The sequence below is a fragment of the Muscardinus avellanarius genome (genome assembly GCF_963383645.1).
Source record: "Muscardinus avellanarius genome assembly, chromosome: 16".
In the NCBI taxonomy this organism is placed as follows: Eukaryota; Metazoa; Chordata; class Mammalia; order Rodentia; family Gliridae; genus Muscardinus; species Muscardinus avellanarius.
In genome coordinates, this window is record NC_137802.1 from 29035093 (window position 1) to 29047462 (window position 12370).

The window sequence follows — 12370 nt, forward strand, 5'->3', positions numbered from 1 at the left end:
AGAGAGAGAGAGAGAGAGAGAGAGAGAGAGAGAGAGAGAGAGAGAGAGAGAAAGAAAGAAAACTAAAATAAATAGAACTGGGAGTATAGCTCAGAGGCAGAAAGTCCCTGAGTTCAACCTCCAGTATCACAAAATAGATAGATAGAGAGAAATCAGGTGGAAGCAAGCGAGTATGCGAGGCAGGAGTGGTGGCACATATCTGACACCCCAGTACTTGGGAGGCAGAGACAGGAAGATTGCAGGCTTTAGGCCTCAGCAATTTTGTGAGGCCCTCAGCAACTTAATGAGACCATCCCCCCACCCCGGTATTGGGGATAGAACCCAGGGGCATTCTACCTCTGAGTGACACCCCCAAGCCCTAATTTTCTTTCTTTATTTTTGAAACAGGGTCTCATTGAGTTGCAAGGGGTCTCACTAAGTAGCTGAGGCTGTCCGCGAACCGCCGTCTTCCAGTCTCTGCCTCCGGAACGCTGGGATTACAAGTGTGAGCCACCACACCTGGCCCTTAGTGAGACCATGTTTCAAAATAAAAACTAAAAATAGGGTTGTGTGTACAGCTCAGAAGTAGAATGCCTCTGGGTTAACCCCCAGTACCACAGAATAAATCAACAGATGAAGTTTAAAACATTCTCCTGATTCCCTGTTACCAACTCTCATCATCACTATCAATGATAAATTAACAACAATGACATTTCACATTTACCGAGTGGATATTTTATGTCAGGTACTATTCTAAGTGCTTTGTTTATATTTTCTCAATCCTCTGTGGACTGTCAAGGTAGTTATTACTATTATCCTCACTTCACACACGAGGATACAGAGGCATGGAAAAGTTATGTGATTTGCTTCAGGTCACACAACTTGAAAGCAGCACAGCCAGGTTCCAAACTGGGCAGACTACTTTTATAGCCTCCATACTTAAACTTCTAGCTATCCTGTGATTATGATGACTATTAATGCCAGTAATGATCAGAAGCACTGACAATACTTACCAGGAACCTAGGCTTTCTAGACAGGTTAGTTTAATCCTCACAATAGTCTTATGAAGAACTTATTTTACAGATAGAAACAGGGACAGAGACGTTAAACTCTGGCCTAAGATCAAGCACCATAGACGCAGTACACCTGAGATTCCAACCTAGCTGTGACTCCAAATCCATGCCCTTCCTATTATACCATAATGCCCACACTTCTCTCCAAATGATATAACTTTTCACAGTGAATGTAAACTATTTTTTTGTAGTGCTGGGAACTGAACCCAGGGGCATTTTATCTCTAAGCTATCCCCCCAGCACTATTTTTTTTTTTTTTTAATTTTCAAGCAGGGTCTCTAAGTTGTGGAGGGCCTCACTGAGTTACTGAGGCTGGCCATGAACCTGTGACCCTCCTATCTCAGCCTCCCAAGTACTGGGATTACAGGCGTGCACCACCACACCCGGCTGTCCATAAACAATTAACTCAGGGACTCCTGTTGATTCTGGGAAAGTGTCTCATATTTGCAATTTCTTCTCTGTTCACTTAACACATATTCACAGGGGGCTTGATAAATGCAGATGTGCTGTTGTGAGCGGGAGGACTATAATTATCTGCCTGTTACTAGGTTTCTCTGCTCAGTCCATCCTTACCGGTGAAGAAACTTCTCGTAAGTCTGGCGGAAGGCAAATCCTGCACGCCGCACTCTCACATTTTCCAATAATCCGAGATATTCTACTTGATGCCGGCAGCGTTCATCATCAAATATCTGGGGGGATTTCTTGTCATTGGGTTTGATGCAACGTACGTAATAAGGTTCCTGAAGAAGTAAATAAGCAAATGATAAGTTTCACAAGAGAAAATTCCCTGACTAGGGACACAAACATGTAATTTGTGTTAACTGTGTCAAATTAAGCCTGGTGTATCTCATTTCAGGCACATTCTGGTCAACAGCTATGCTTGTTTTCTCCCTTGATTCAGGGTTGGATATTCTCATGTTTTTAGCTAAGTTTTCATTTTATTGCATTTAGGATTCAGCAAAAATAGCAGAAAGGGAAGCGACCAGGCATGGTGGCACACACCTGTAATCCCAGTACTTGGGAGGCTGAGTCAGGAGGATTGCAGGTTTGAGACAAGCCTCAGCAATTTAGTGAGACCATCAGAGACTTAGCAAGACCCTGTTTCAAAATAAAAAATAAAAAGGGCTTGGTGTATATTTTAGAGATAGAATGCCCTTAGGGCTCAGTCCCCAGTACAAAAAAGAAAAAAGAAAAAGTAGAAAGAGAAATAATAGCAGAAAGGGGAAAAAACTAGGGAATAAATAATCGAGACATGTACATTCTGAATTTGGGGTACTTATTTGACATAGGTAGTTATTGAAGAAGTAATTCAATAGACAAAGGCAGAAGGTAAAGGTCCAATACAATAAAGAATGCAACATGTTAAGGACAGCTCTGGCACATACTAAGTGCTTCCTAAGTGCCATCCTCCTTCTTGTCATCATTATTGCATTAGTTTGTGCTTTTGAAAAAAAAATTCAACTTCATGGGTAAGTAGAGATATTATAAAAACCACCTGTAGGCATCAGTGATTCTATGAAAGAGCCCAGCTAGAAATTCTTCCCTGTGTGCCAAGTAAGTTTTGTACCATACATTAGATCATAACTTCTGTTAAATATAAAACTGTATTTGGCATAGATCCTGGTACATTGAGGATAATGAATAAATTATCATTGGATGAGTCCATGAGGTCAGCTATGTCCTACTTATACAAGTACAAAGTTTCTTTCTCTTCTCTAAATCCATTATCCAGCCAGGCCTGCTGGTGCAGGCTTGTAATCCCAGCATTTGGGAAGCTGAGACAGGAAGATCGTGATTCGATTCGAGGACAGCCTCAGCTACTTTTTAGTGAGGCCCTTTGCAATTCAGTGAGACACTGTTTCAAAATATAGAATAAAATATAGGGCTGGGGGTGTCGCTCGGAGGTAGAATGCCCTTGGGTTCCATATCTAGTACCACAAAAAAAGTAAAAAAATAAATCTAAGCCAGGTGTGGAGGCACATGCTTGTAATCCCAGCATTTGGGAGGCTGAGACCAGAGGATCATGGTTCATGGACAGCCTCAGCTACTTAGTGAGGCCCTCCGCAACTCAGTGAGACCCGGTTTCAAAATAAAGAATAAAAAACTGGGCAGGGGGTGCAGCTCGGAGGTCGAATGCCTCTGGGTTCCATCCCCAGACCTGCCAAAAAACAAAACAAAACAAAAAAACCATTATCCAGCAGACACACAGATGCACTTTAATGAAGACAGAGTCCTCTATAGTTCAGTTAGGCAGTTCTGAGCTCCAAGGAGGGCTCAGGGTGGCAAGGGGTAGCAAATAATTTGAAAAGTAAAAAGACTCGAAGAATGTAAATTTACTCACATTTTGAACAAAATGGCTTTTATTTTCTTTTTGTGGTGCTGGGTTTTGAACCCAGGGGTATTCTAATTCTAAGCTATACCTTCAGCCCTATTTTATTTTTTTTTATTTGGAAACAGGCTCTCACTAAGTTGCTGAGGCTGGCTTTGAACCTGTGATCCTCCTGTCTCAGCCTCCCAAACACGATTACAAGCACATGCCACCAATCCTGGTTCAAAATAACAATTTTTAATATTGCAAAAGGAAGTTGAAATTGTCTATTTATCATGTTCTTTGCATGATAAAAATAGTCACTTTCTTTTTGTAGGCACTGCAACATTAGCTTTCTGTTGTTGTAGAAGACTACTGCTCAGTTATGCTTTAGTGGCTTTAGATAGAACAATTGTATTATCTTAGATCTCTTGGGGTCAGAAGGCTAAAATGGGTCTCAACAGACTGATATCAAGGTGTCAGTAAAGTTGTTTTCTTCGGAGGATATAGGAGACAACCTGTTTTCTTATCCTATCCAGCTTCTAGAGGCTGCCTACATCCTTTGGTTTATAGCCATTGTCCATCTTTTTTTTTTTTTTTTTTTTTTTTTGGTGGTACTGGGGTTCCTGGAAGCCCTCCTTCCTCCGGGCTACACTCCCAGACCTATTTTATATTTTTGAAACAGGGTCTCTTACGCCAGCACGGCTGGCTTCGAACCTGCGCGATCCTCCTGTCTCCGCCTCCCAAGCGCGGGGATTACAAGCGTGCGCCACCACGCCCGGCGCCATTGTCCATCTTCAAAGCCAGCAACGGCCAGATGAGTCTTTCTCATGGGGTCACTTGTCAGGTTCTGACTCTTTTTTCTCCTTTGTCCCCACTTAGGATTCTGATGATTATACTGGACTGTTAGGATGAGGTACAGAATGTCCCCTGATGAGCTCATGTATTAATGTTCAGAGTTGATATAATTAAGCCATGAAGGTTGTAATTAGTAGATAAACCCATTATAATGGATTTACTGGTTGGTAACCTAGACGGGTACGGTGTGGCTAGGGAAAGCGGGTCCTTGGGTGTGTGGCTGGAGGGACTGTACTTTTGTCTTTGAATCCTCTTGCTTGCTCTCTTGCTTCCGGCTTTTATGATGTGAGAGCAGAGTCTGGCTTTCTCCCTCTCTCTGGTTCTCGCTGTCATGACCCGAGCTCCACAAACACAGCCTAACATGGACTGAACCTTGAAATCTCCAAAAACCATGAGCTAATAAACCTTCCTTCCTCTCAGTTGTGTGGTTAGGTCTTTTGGACCACAGCAGTAAAAATGTTGACTGAAACATGGATCGACCTGAATAATACAGGGCAATCCTTTGAGGTCCATTGATTAGCACCCTTAAATTCACCTGCAAACTTAATTCCACCTTGTTATATAACAACATGTTCACATGTTTGAGGGGTTAGGACATGGACATCCTGGGGGGTGGGGATATGGAATAACAACAACAACAATGCGTATGGAGGCTGAGTTCAATCATGTGGCCAGTAAATCATGCCCATGTAATGAAACTCTAATAAAAATTCTGGACAGTGAGAAAAATTCTGGAAGAGCTTCCTGTAGCTGAATACAGTAATGGACTAAAAAAAGAGCACAGCTCAACTCCCGGGGGACAAAGCTCCTGCTCATGGACCCTGCTTCCTCATCACTTTTTATCTGGCTGTTCATTTGTATTCTTTATAACAAAACTGTTATCATAAGTATAGCACTTAACTCAGTTCTGTGAAGCATTCTAGCAAACTATCAAGCCTGAAGGAGGGTCATGGAAACCTCCAAATTTGTACTCAAGTCATAGAGAAGTATAGATGTCCCAGGGAGCCCACTTGCAGATAACAGCGTTGCTATGACCACAATATTTACAGCACCCCCCCCCCCCCATTAAGAGGTAGAGTCTCTAACCTAAACCTAGGACTTAGGCTGACCTTGTGACTTGCTTTGTAAATAAAGATGCCTAGTCATCTAGCCATGCAATCTAAGTAAGACCATTTTAGATCCTTCAGCCCTGGCTGGAGCTGCTTGGTGAGCCTGGGGGCAGGGGTGTCTATAGGTGAGATATCAACTGTATATTATGTCATAAAATTTCAGAGTAATTTGCTACTTATCAATAGAAAACTGATTACTCTCCTTTATTCGGTAACACCAATCCTTGGCTTAGGTTTTAAATGTTGGTATTTTTAAGTAGAGGATCAATATTATTACGATGCACAAACAGAATCTCTCTTAATCCCAGTACTTTGGGGGCTGAGGCAGGGGGATCATGGTTTGTGGACAGCCTCAGCTACTTAGTGAGGCCCTTGGCAACTCAGTGAGACCCTGTTTCAAAATAAAGAATAAAAAATAGGGCTAGAGGTGTAGCTCAGAGGTAAAATGCCCCTGGGTTCCATCCCCAGTACCACACACACACAAAGTGTTTATGATAAATTTAAACAAACTTAATGAGATGGGGAAGTGAGGGAGGGGGCAATGTTTACTTGACAATTGTCTGAGTTGGTGAATGAATCAAGAAAAGTAGTGCCAGGCACAGTGAGTAGCAAAATGCTTCTAGATCTGCTTGTATGTTTTGGTGACAATAACTACTGCATGGGATAAGTATGACCTGGGCCTTAGTTGTCTTTGCTATTAACGAGGTATGATAAAGTCCCTTTGGATCTCATTGGCTAGTTAGTGACATGAGAACTAGTGCTTCCACTTTGAATGATAATAACAATAATGGACAAAATAGCTAATTTTATAAATAATTTAACATCTATGCTGTGCATAATTGGAACAGGTAAACAAAAGACCCAAAACATTGACCTAGAGACAATGCAGAACAAAAAGACAGGGAAGAATTTCTAGGTCAGACTCCCGGAGAGAAAGAAAACCAAGATGAGCTTGAGATTGTTTCTCCTGGGGGAGTTTGCCAATGCCAGCAGAGGTAGATGGGATCTGAATAGTAGTTTTGGCAGCTTCACAGCGACAGTGGATCACAGATTAGAGACTGGAGCCCTAAAAGGCGGCCACAGGCAAAGCCCCTCACTTTGGGTTGGGATCCTGTCACTCAGACTAAAGATAAATCAGAAGTTGCAGCCCCTCACAGAGACCACAGTTCAGCTTGAGGCTGGAGGAGCCTGGTGGAAATACTGATGCGTGTAGATGCCTGAAGCAAAAGTAACTCTTCCCTAGGAAAAAGTGACATAAGCTTTTTCTATAAACAATAAATTATTTCATAAATTATTTCTATAAACAATTTGAAAACACAGTATTCGGAACAATAAAAAACAAAACCCAGACATACAAGGAGCCAAGACAACCTGAGTTAGAAACAACAAAACAACATACAAAAATAAACATATTTTGCAGGGGTCCATATACTGGTGGCATCAGATAAAGATGAAAATACCTGCTTACCATGTTTAATAAGGCAGAGACGAGTTGGGTGTGGTGGTGCACGCTTGTAATCCCAGTACTTGGAAGGCTGAGACAGGAGGATCGCAGGTTTGAGACCAGTCTCAGCTACTTAGTGAGGCCCTCTTACAACACAGTGACACCCTGTTTCAAAATAAAGAGTAAAAAATAGGGATGGGGGTGTAGCTTGGTGGTAGAATGCCCCTGGGTTCAATCCCTAATACTGCAAAGAAGAAAAAAAAAGATAACAGAGATGATATTATTTTGTATAAAACCAGAAACTGTGTGTGTGTGTGTGTGTGTGTGTGTGTGTGTGTGTGTGTGTGTGTGTGTAAAACCAAACCTAGGACTAAAAAATATAGTCATGAGAATAAATAACTCAGTAGATCAGAAGAGTAAATTAGAACTATCTAAAGAAAAAAAGACAAATGAAATAGAAGGCAGTTGAGAAAAATTTTCTAGGATGACATAGACATGGATAGAAAACAAAGGCTAGGAAGTAAAAGCACAGAAGATACAGTGAAGGTTGGGTGTGGTGGCACACACCTGCAGTCCTAGTACTGGGAGGTTGAGACTGGAGGATCACAGGTTCAAAGCCAGTCTCAGCAATTTTGCAAGGCTCTCAGCAATCTAGCAAGACATTATTTCCAAATAAAACAATAAAATAGGGCTGGAGGTATAGCTCAGAGGTAGAACCCTCCTGAGTTCAATCCTCAGCACCACAAAAACAAACAAAACAAGATGAAGATATTTATGAAATTGCCTATGTAACTGGAATCCTGAAGGAGAAAAGATAGAAGGAACCAAAGAAATAATTGAAGAGATTATAGTTAAGAACTTAGTAAACTGATATTGAAAAAACCTCAAAAACTATAGATTGAAAAAACCAAACAAAAGCAGCCAGGGGAGGAAAAATAAAACCCAGATTAAGGAACAACAAATAGATTGACAGCTTGATGGCTTAAAAGAAACTATGGAACCCGGAAAACAAAGAACACTATCTTTGAAGCGCTAAAAAGTTTAGCAACCTAGAATTTTAGACCCAGCAGAGGTATTCTGCAAGAATGAAAGTCATATAACAATATTTTTAATATATATATATATTTTTTTGGTGGTACTGAGCGTGGAACCCAGGGGCTTTTCTACCTCTGGGCTATATTCCCAGACCTGTTTTATACTTTATTTGGAAACAGGGTCTCACTAAGTTGCTGAGAACCTCACTAAGTAGCTGAGGCTGGCTTCGAACCTGTGCGATCCTCCTGTCTCAGCCTCCCAAGCACTGGGATAATAAGCGAGCATTACCATGCCTGGCTATATAACAATATTTTGCGGTAAAAATAAAACAAACAAAAAATAAAAAACTTAAACTCAAAAACTCAAAATCCAGAGAACTTTTACCATCATATTTCAATTATTGCAGGGTAAAGTTCAGGCATAACAAAAATTGTCCCAGAGGGGAGGTCAGTAATACAGGCAGAAAAAAAATTAAATGAATAAATAAATCTAAATAGGTATTGACTTTCAATAATAATAATAACAATAATAATGATAATGACTTAGTTGTTATATAGGTACATATAAAATGAAAACATATTTAATTATATAATACCTGTGTATAAATTTATAAATGTGCAAATGTAAAATAAAAATACATGGCCAGTATAAATTTGAAGAAAGGTAAGTAAAATTAAAATGATTTATTAGTCTTACATTTTCCAACAAAAGGTAAAAATACCAAACAATATTAAATTATTATATTTAAGGATAATATTATAATAAATCAAGTAACCACCAAGACATTATTAAAATATAAATCTTCTGCTGGGTATGGTGGCATATGCTTGTAATCCCTGCACTTGGGAGGTGGAAAAAAACAAAACAAAACAGGAGGATTGCGCTGGTTCAAAGCCAGCCTTGCTGGCTTAAGAGACCCTGTTTCCAAATAAAAATATAAAATGGGTCTGGGAGTGTAGCCTGGAGGTAGAAGGGTTTCCAGGGACCCCAAAAAATAAAATAAAAATATATCTTCTAAAATAATAAAGAAATGAGTGGAACAATAAAAAATATATAACACTGTAGGAGGTAGAAGGAACCCTTTTTTGGATTCAACTAAACATTCTGACTCAAAAGATTCATAGGCCACATTTGGCACTAATCTCAGAAGGACCTTCAAGGCGAGCTAGCAGGCTGTGTCAGGGCACCTGCAGGAGTGCACACAGCAGGCAGGGGCCAGGAGATGAGATCCCCAGTTGGTGGCTGTGGGAGGTGCCCCTGGCTTAAAGGCTTCATGCCCCACAGGAGCCAAGAACCCTTAAAACAACTCGGCTGGTATGACTTCCAGGTTCCCACAAAGCACACACAAGAGTCACCAAGCTCAGACAAGCTCCAGGTACATTATCCCCATCAGACATTATCATTCTCCTGGCATAGATGCAATATGCCAACAGGAATAATTTCCCCATAAACAATGTTGCTTTGTGATACAAGTTGGTATGCTTCTTACTAGGCTTCCAGGGAAATAGAAGTAGAGGTTTAACTGAAGCCAATTTGTCAAGAAGAGAGAGGGTTTTATTTATCTTTTGCCTATGATAATCAATCTGAAAGGTTAAAAAGGGAAAAAAGGGAGAAAAAAAAAAAAAGCCAGAAAGGTCAAATAGAAAGCACCAAGGAAATGTTTGATTCAAATGCAACACAAAGTAACTACATTAACAGGAATGAATGAGAAGATTTATTCAAAAGACAAAGACTGTCAAGATGGATTTTAAAAACTCAAGTATATGCTCATTATGAAAGACATATTTGAAATGTGAGGATAGAGACTGAAGGCAAATGGACAAAAAGTATATACCATACAAACCTTTGGCAGAGGAAAAGCTCATGTGGACATATTATTTGCACAAAGCCGACTTTAAGACGAAAAGCACTAGGAGACAAGAGAGATGCTTCCCACTGACACGTGACTGAGGCACCAGAGCACAGCACAGTTGTCATGTGAATGAACCTAATAGCTCTCCAGGTATTTCAAGCAAAAACCCAGGGGACAACAAGGAGAAATAGACGGATTTGGAATCAAAATGGATTTTAGCACAACTTTTCAACATAGACAAAACAAAGAAATCAGTAAGGATCTGGAAAAGCCAAACAATAGGATTAGCAAAGTTGACCTAATGGGACTTGCATAGAATATCGAATGAAAAGCATATTTAAATAAAACAAAATATATACATAAAACAAATTAAAAAAAATTTTTTTTTTGTTACTGGGGTTTGAATATTTGACCTCCAAGCTATATCCCGGTCCTTTTTATTTCTTTATTTTTGAAACAGGGTCTCACTAAGTTGCTGAATATCTTGCTAAGTTGTCCAGGCTGGCCTTTAACCTGTGATATTCCTACCTCAGCCTCCTAAATATTAGGATTACAGGCATGCACCACCATGCCTGGTGTAATATATATATATATAATTTAACAAATGTCTAAGGACTTAAATCATGCAGATAATGTGTTTTTGGAAAGAAGACTAAGCTAGAAACCAAGAGCAAAGAAATAATTAGAAATAATTAGAAAACCATATATATATATATATACACATATATATATACATAATATATATATATATATATATATATATATATATATATATATATATATATATATTATTTTTGTGGTACTGGGGGTGGAACCCAGGGGCTTTCTACCTCTGGGCTACACTCCCAGACCTATTTTATATTTTATTCAGGAACAGAGTCTCATTAAGTTGCTGAAAGCCTCACTAAGCAGCTGAGGCTGGCTACGAACCTATGCGATCTCCTGTCTCAGCCTCCCAAGTACTGGGATTACAAGCGTGCGCCATCACACTTGGCTTGAAAACCCTTTATATTTAAAAATTATAAATATATTCTTGAATGACCCTTAGGTCAGAAATTCACAATGTAAATTAGATAATATTCTGAACAGAGTAATATAAAGTTGTGTGAGGAAGGCAATCTTGGTGTAAGGCACCATTTGAAGTAGTGTGGGTATCTGCCAACTGGAAGCCATCTGAACAGAACCGTAGGATGCTTGCATGCGGGGAGTAGTGAGTGACGCTGGCTGAGACAGTAATGGCCAGCGGAGAGTGGGGAAGCCTCATGTCCTGCTCAGTGGTATGTATGTCTTTGCATAAGGAATCTAGTGGAAACACATTTTCTCTATTTAATCAGCATTCTGTCTCAATTTATAAATGCCACCTCCTCTTTCATTTATAAATATCAAGACTGACTCAGCCTAAAAGAACACTAAATTTAACAAATTTAGTGTCATATAAAGGTTAAACTGCAAAACAGTTAACAGTGATCTCATTCTCTCAAACTTTTTAACCGGTTTCTCCCTATATTTTTTGTGGAAAACATCATTGGGGGAAACCCACCGATTGGTACATGTGTGAGCTAGAAGACACTATATTTATTTATTTTGCTATGGAGACTGAATCCAGAGTCATTCTACTTCCAAGCTATAATCTCAGCCCCATTTCAGTTTTTATTTTGAAACAGGGTCTTGCTAAGTTGCAGAAGCTGGCCCTGAACCTGCAATCCTCCTGTCTTAGCCTCCCAAGTACTGGGATTACAGGTGTGTGACCACCATGCCTAGCAGAAGACACTGTATTTACATATACATCTATTTAACCTGCTTTACATACTGCCAAACAGAGACAAGGCAAATTTAAGTTCACTCAATAATTTACTGACTTTGTTTATAGCAGTTTCCAGTGCTATCAAGAGTTATATAAAATTAACAGAACCTATTTCTCCATCGCAAAAAGATTATTTATTTTTGTGGTACTGGGGATTGAGCCCAGGGGCATTCTTCCTCCGAGATATGCCTCCAGTCCCGTTAAAAGTTTTTCTGAACCAGGGTCCCATTAGATTGCTGAGGGCCTTGCTAAGTTGCTGAGGCTGACTTTGAACCTGTTCCCTTCCTGTCTCAGCCTCCCAAGTACTAGGACTACAGGCGTGTATCACCAAGCTCAGCTCAAAAGATAATTTAGATGAGACAGAGCATGTACTTGTAGCATTGTGGCCAGACTAAGGAAGAGAGGTTCAGGGATTCCCTCTTTAGGCAATAAAGGACCAGGTGATACACAACAGTCCTCCTGATGAGGTCACCAAAGAAAAGGTGCTAGATAAAATTAAAATATGGGGAATGTGTCCTCTTCTGGGCAGGCAGACCTAGAAAGACAGTGGGGAAATACCTGGCAGGAATCAGAAGACAACTACAACCTGAGCAGTGAGCAAGCCTTCAGAAGCTATGGCTGACGAGGAAAGGGTAGTCCAGGCTGGGCCTCGTTCTGACCTGAGGGCCAGCCAGGCCCTGCAGGAGGGTCTGTGTTTTGGTCTGGAATCCTGGAGAGAGTACCTTGGGAGTTAAAGGTGAGGGGAAACCCACTCAGCTCCTTCAGGGACTGGGGCCCACACCTGAGCTATGTTCTACATGCAGGTCTGAACCTGGAATAAGGGATCCCAGACTGTGAGACTCTGTCTGACATTAATATTCAACTTTGCTATTTCCTTTATGTTTTGACATCACTGATAAATAGCATAT

At 40.3% G+C, this 12370-nt stretch overlaps 1 protein-coding gene across 1 annotated transcript in view; it reads right to left on the reverse strand.

Annotated features, from left to right (window-relative positions):
* MYO1D (myosin ID) overlaps positions 1-12370 on the reverse strand; it is a gene marked incomplete at both ends in the record, with an annotated part of 391969 nt that overhangs the window by 232000 nt on the left and 147599 nt on the right. The window contains one exon of the mRNA XM_080713600.1: positions 1626-1792. Within this exon, the coding sequence (XP_080569726.1) occupies positions 1626-1792 (167 nt within the window). The remainder of the gene's footprint in view (positions 1-1625; positions 1793-12370) is intronic.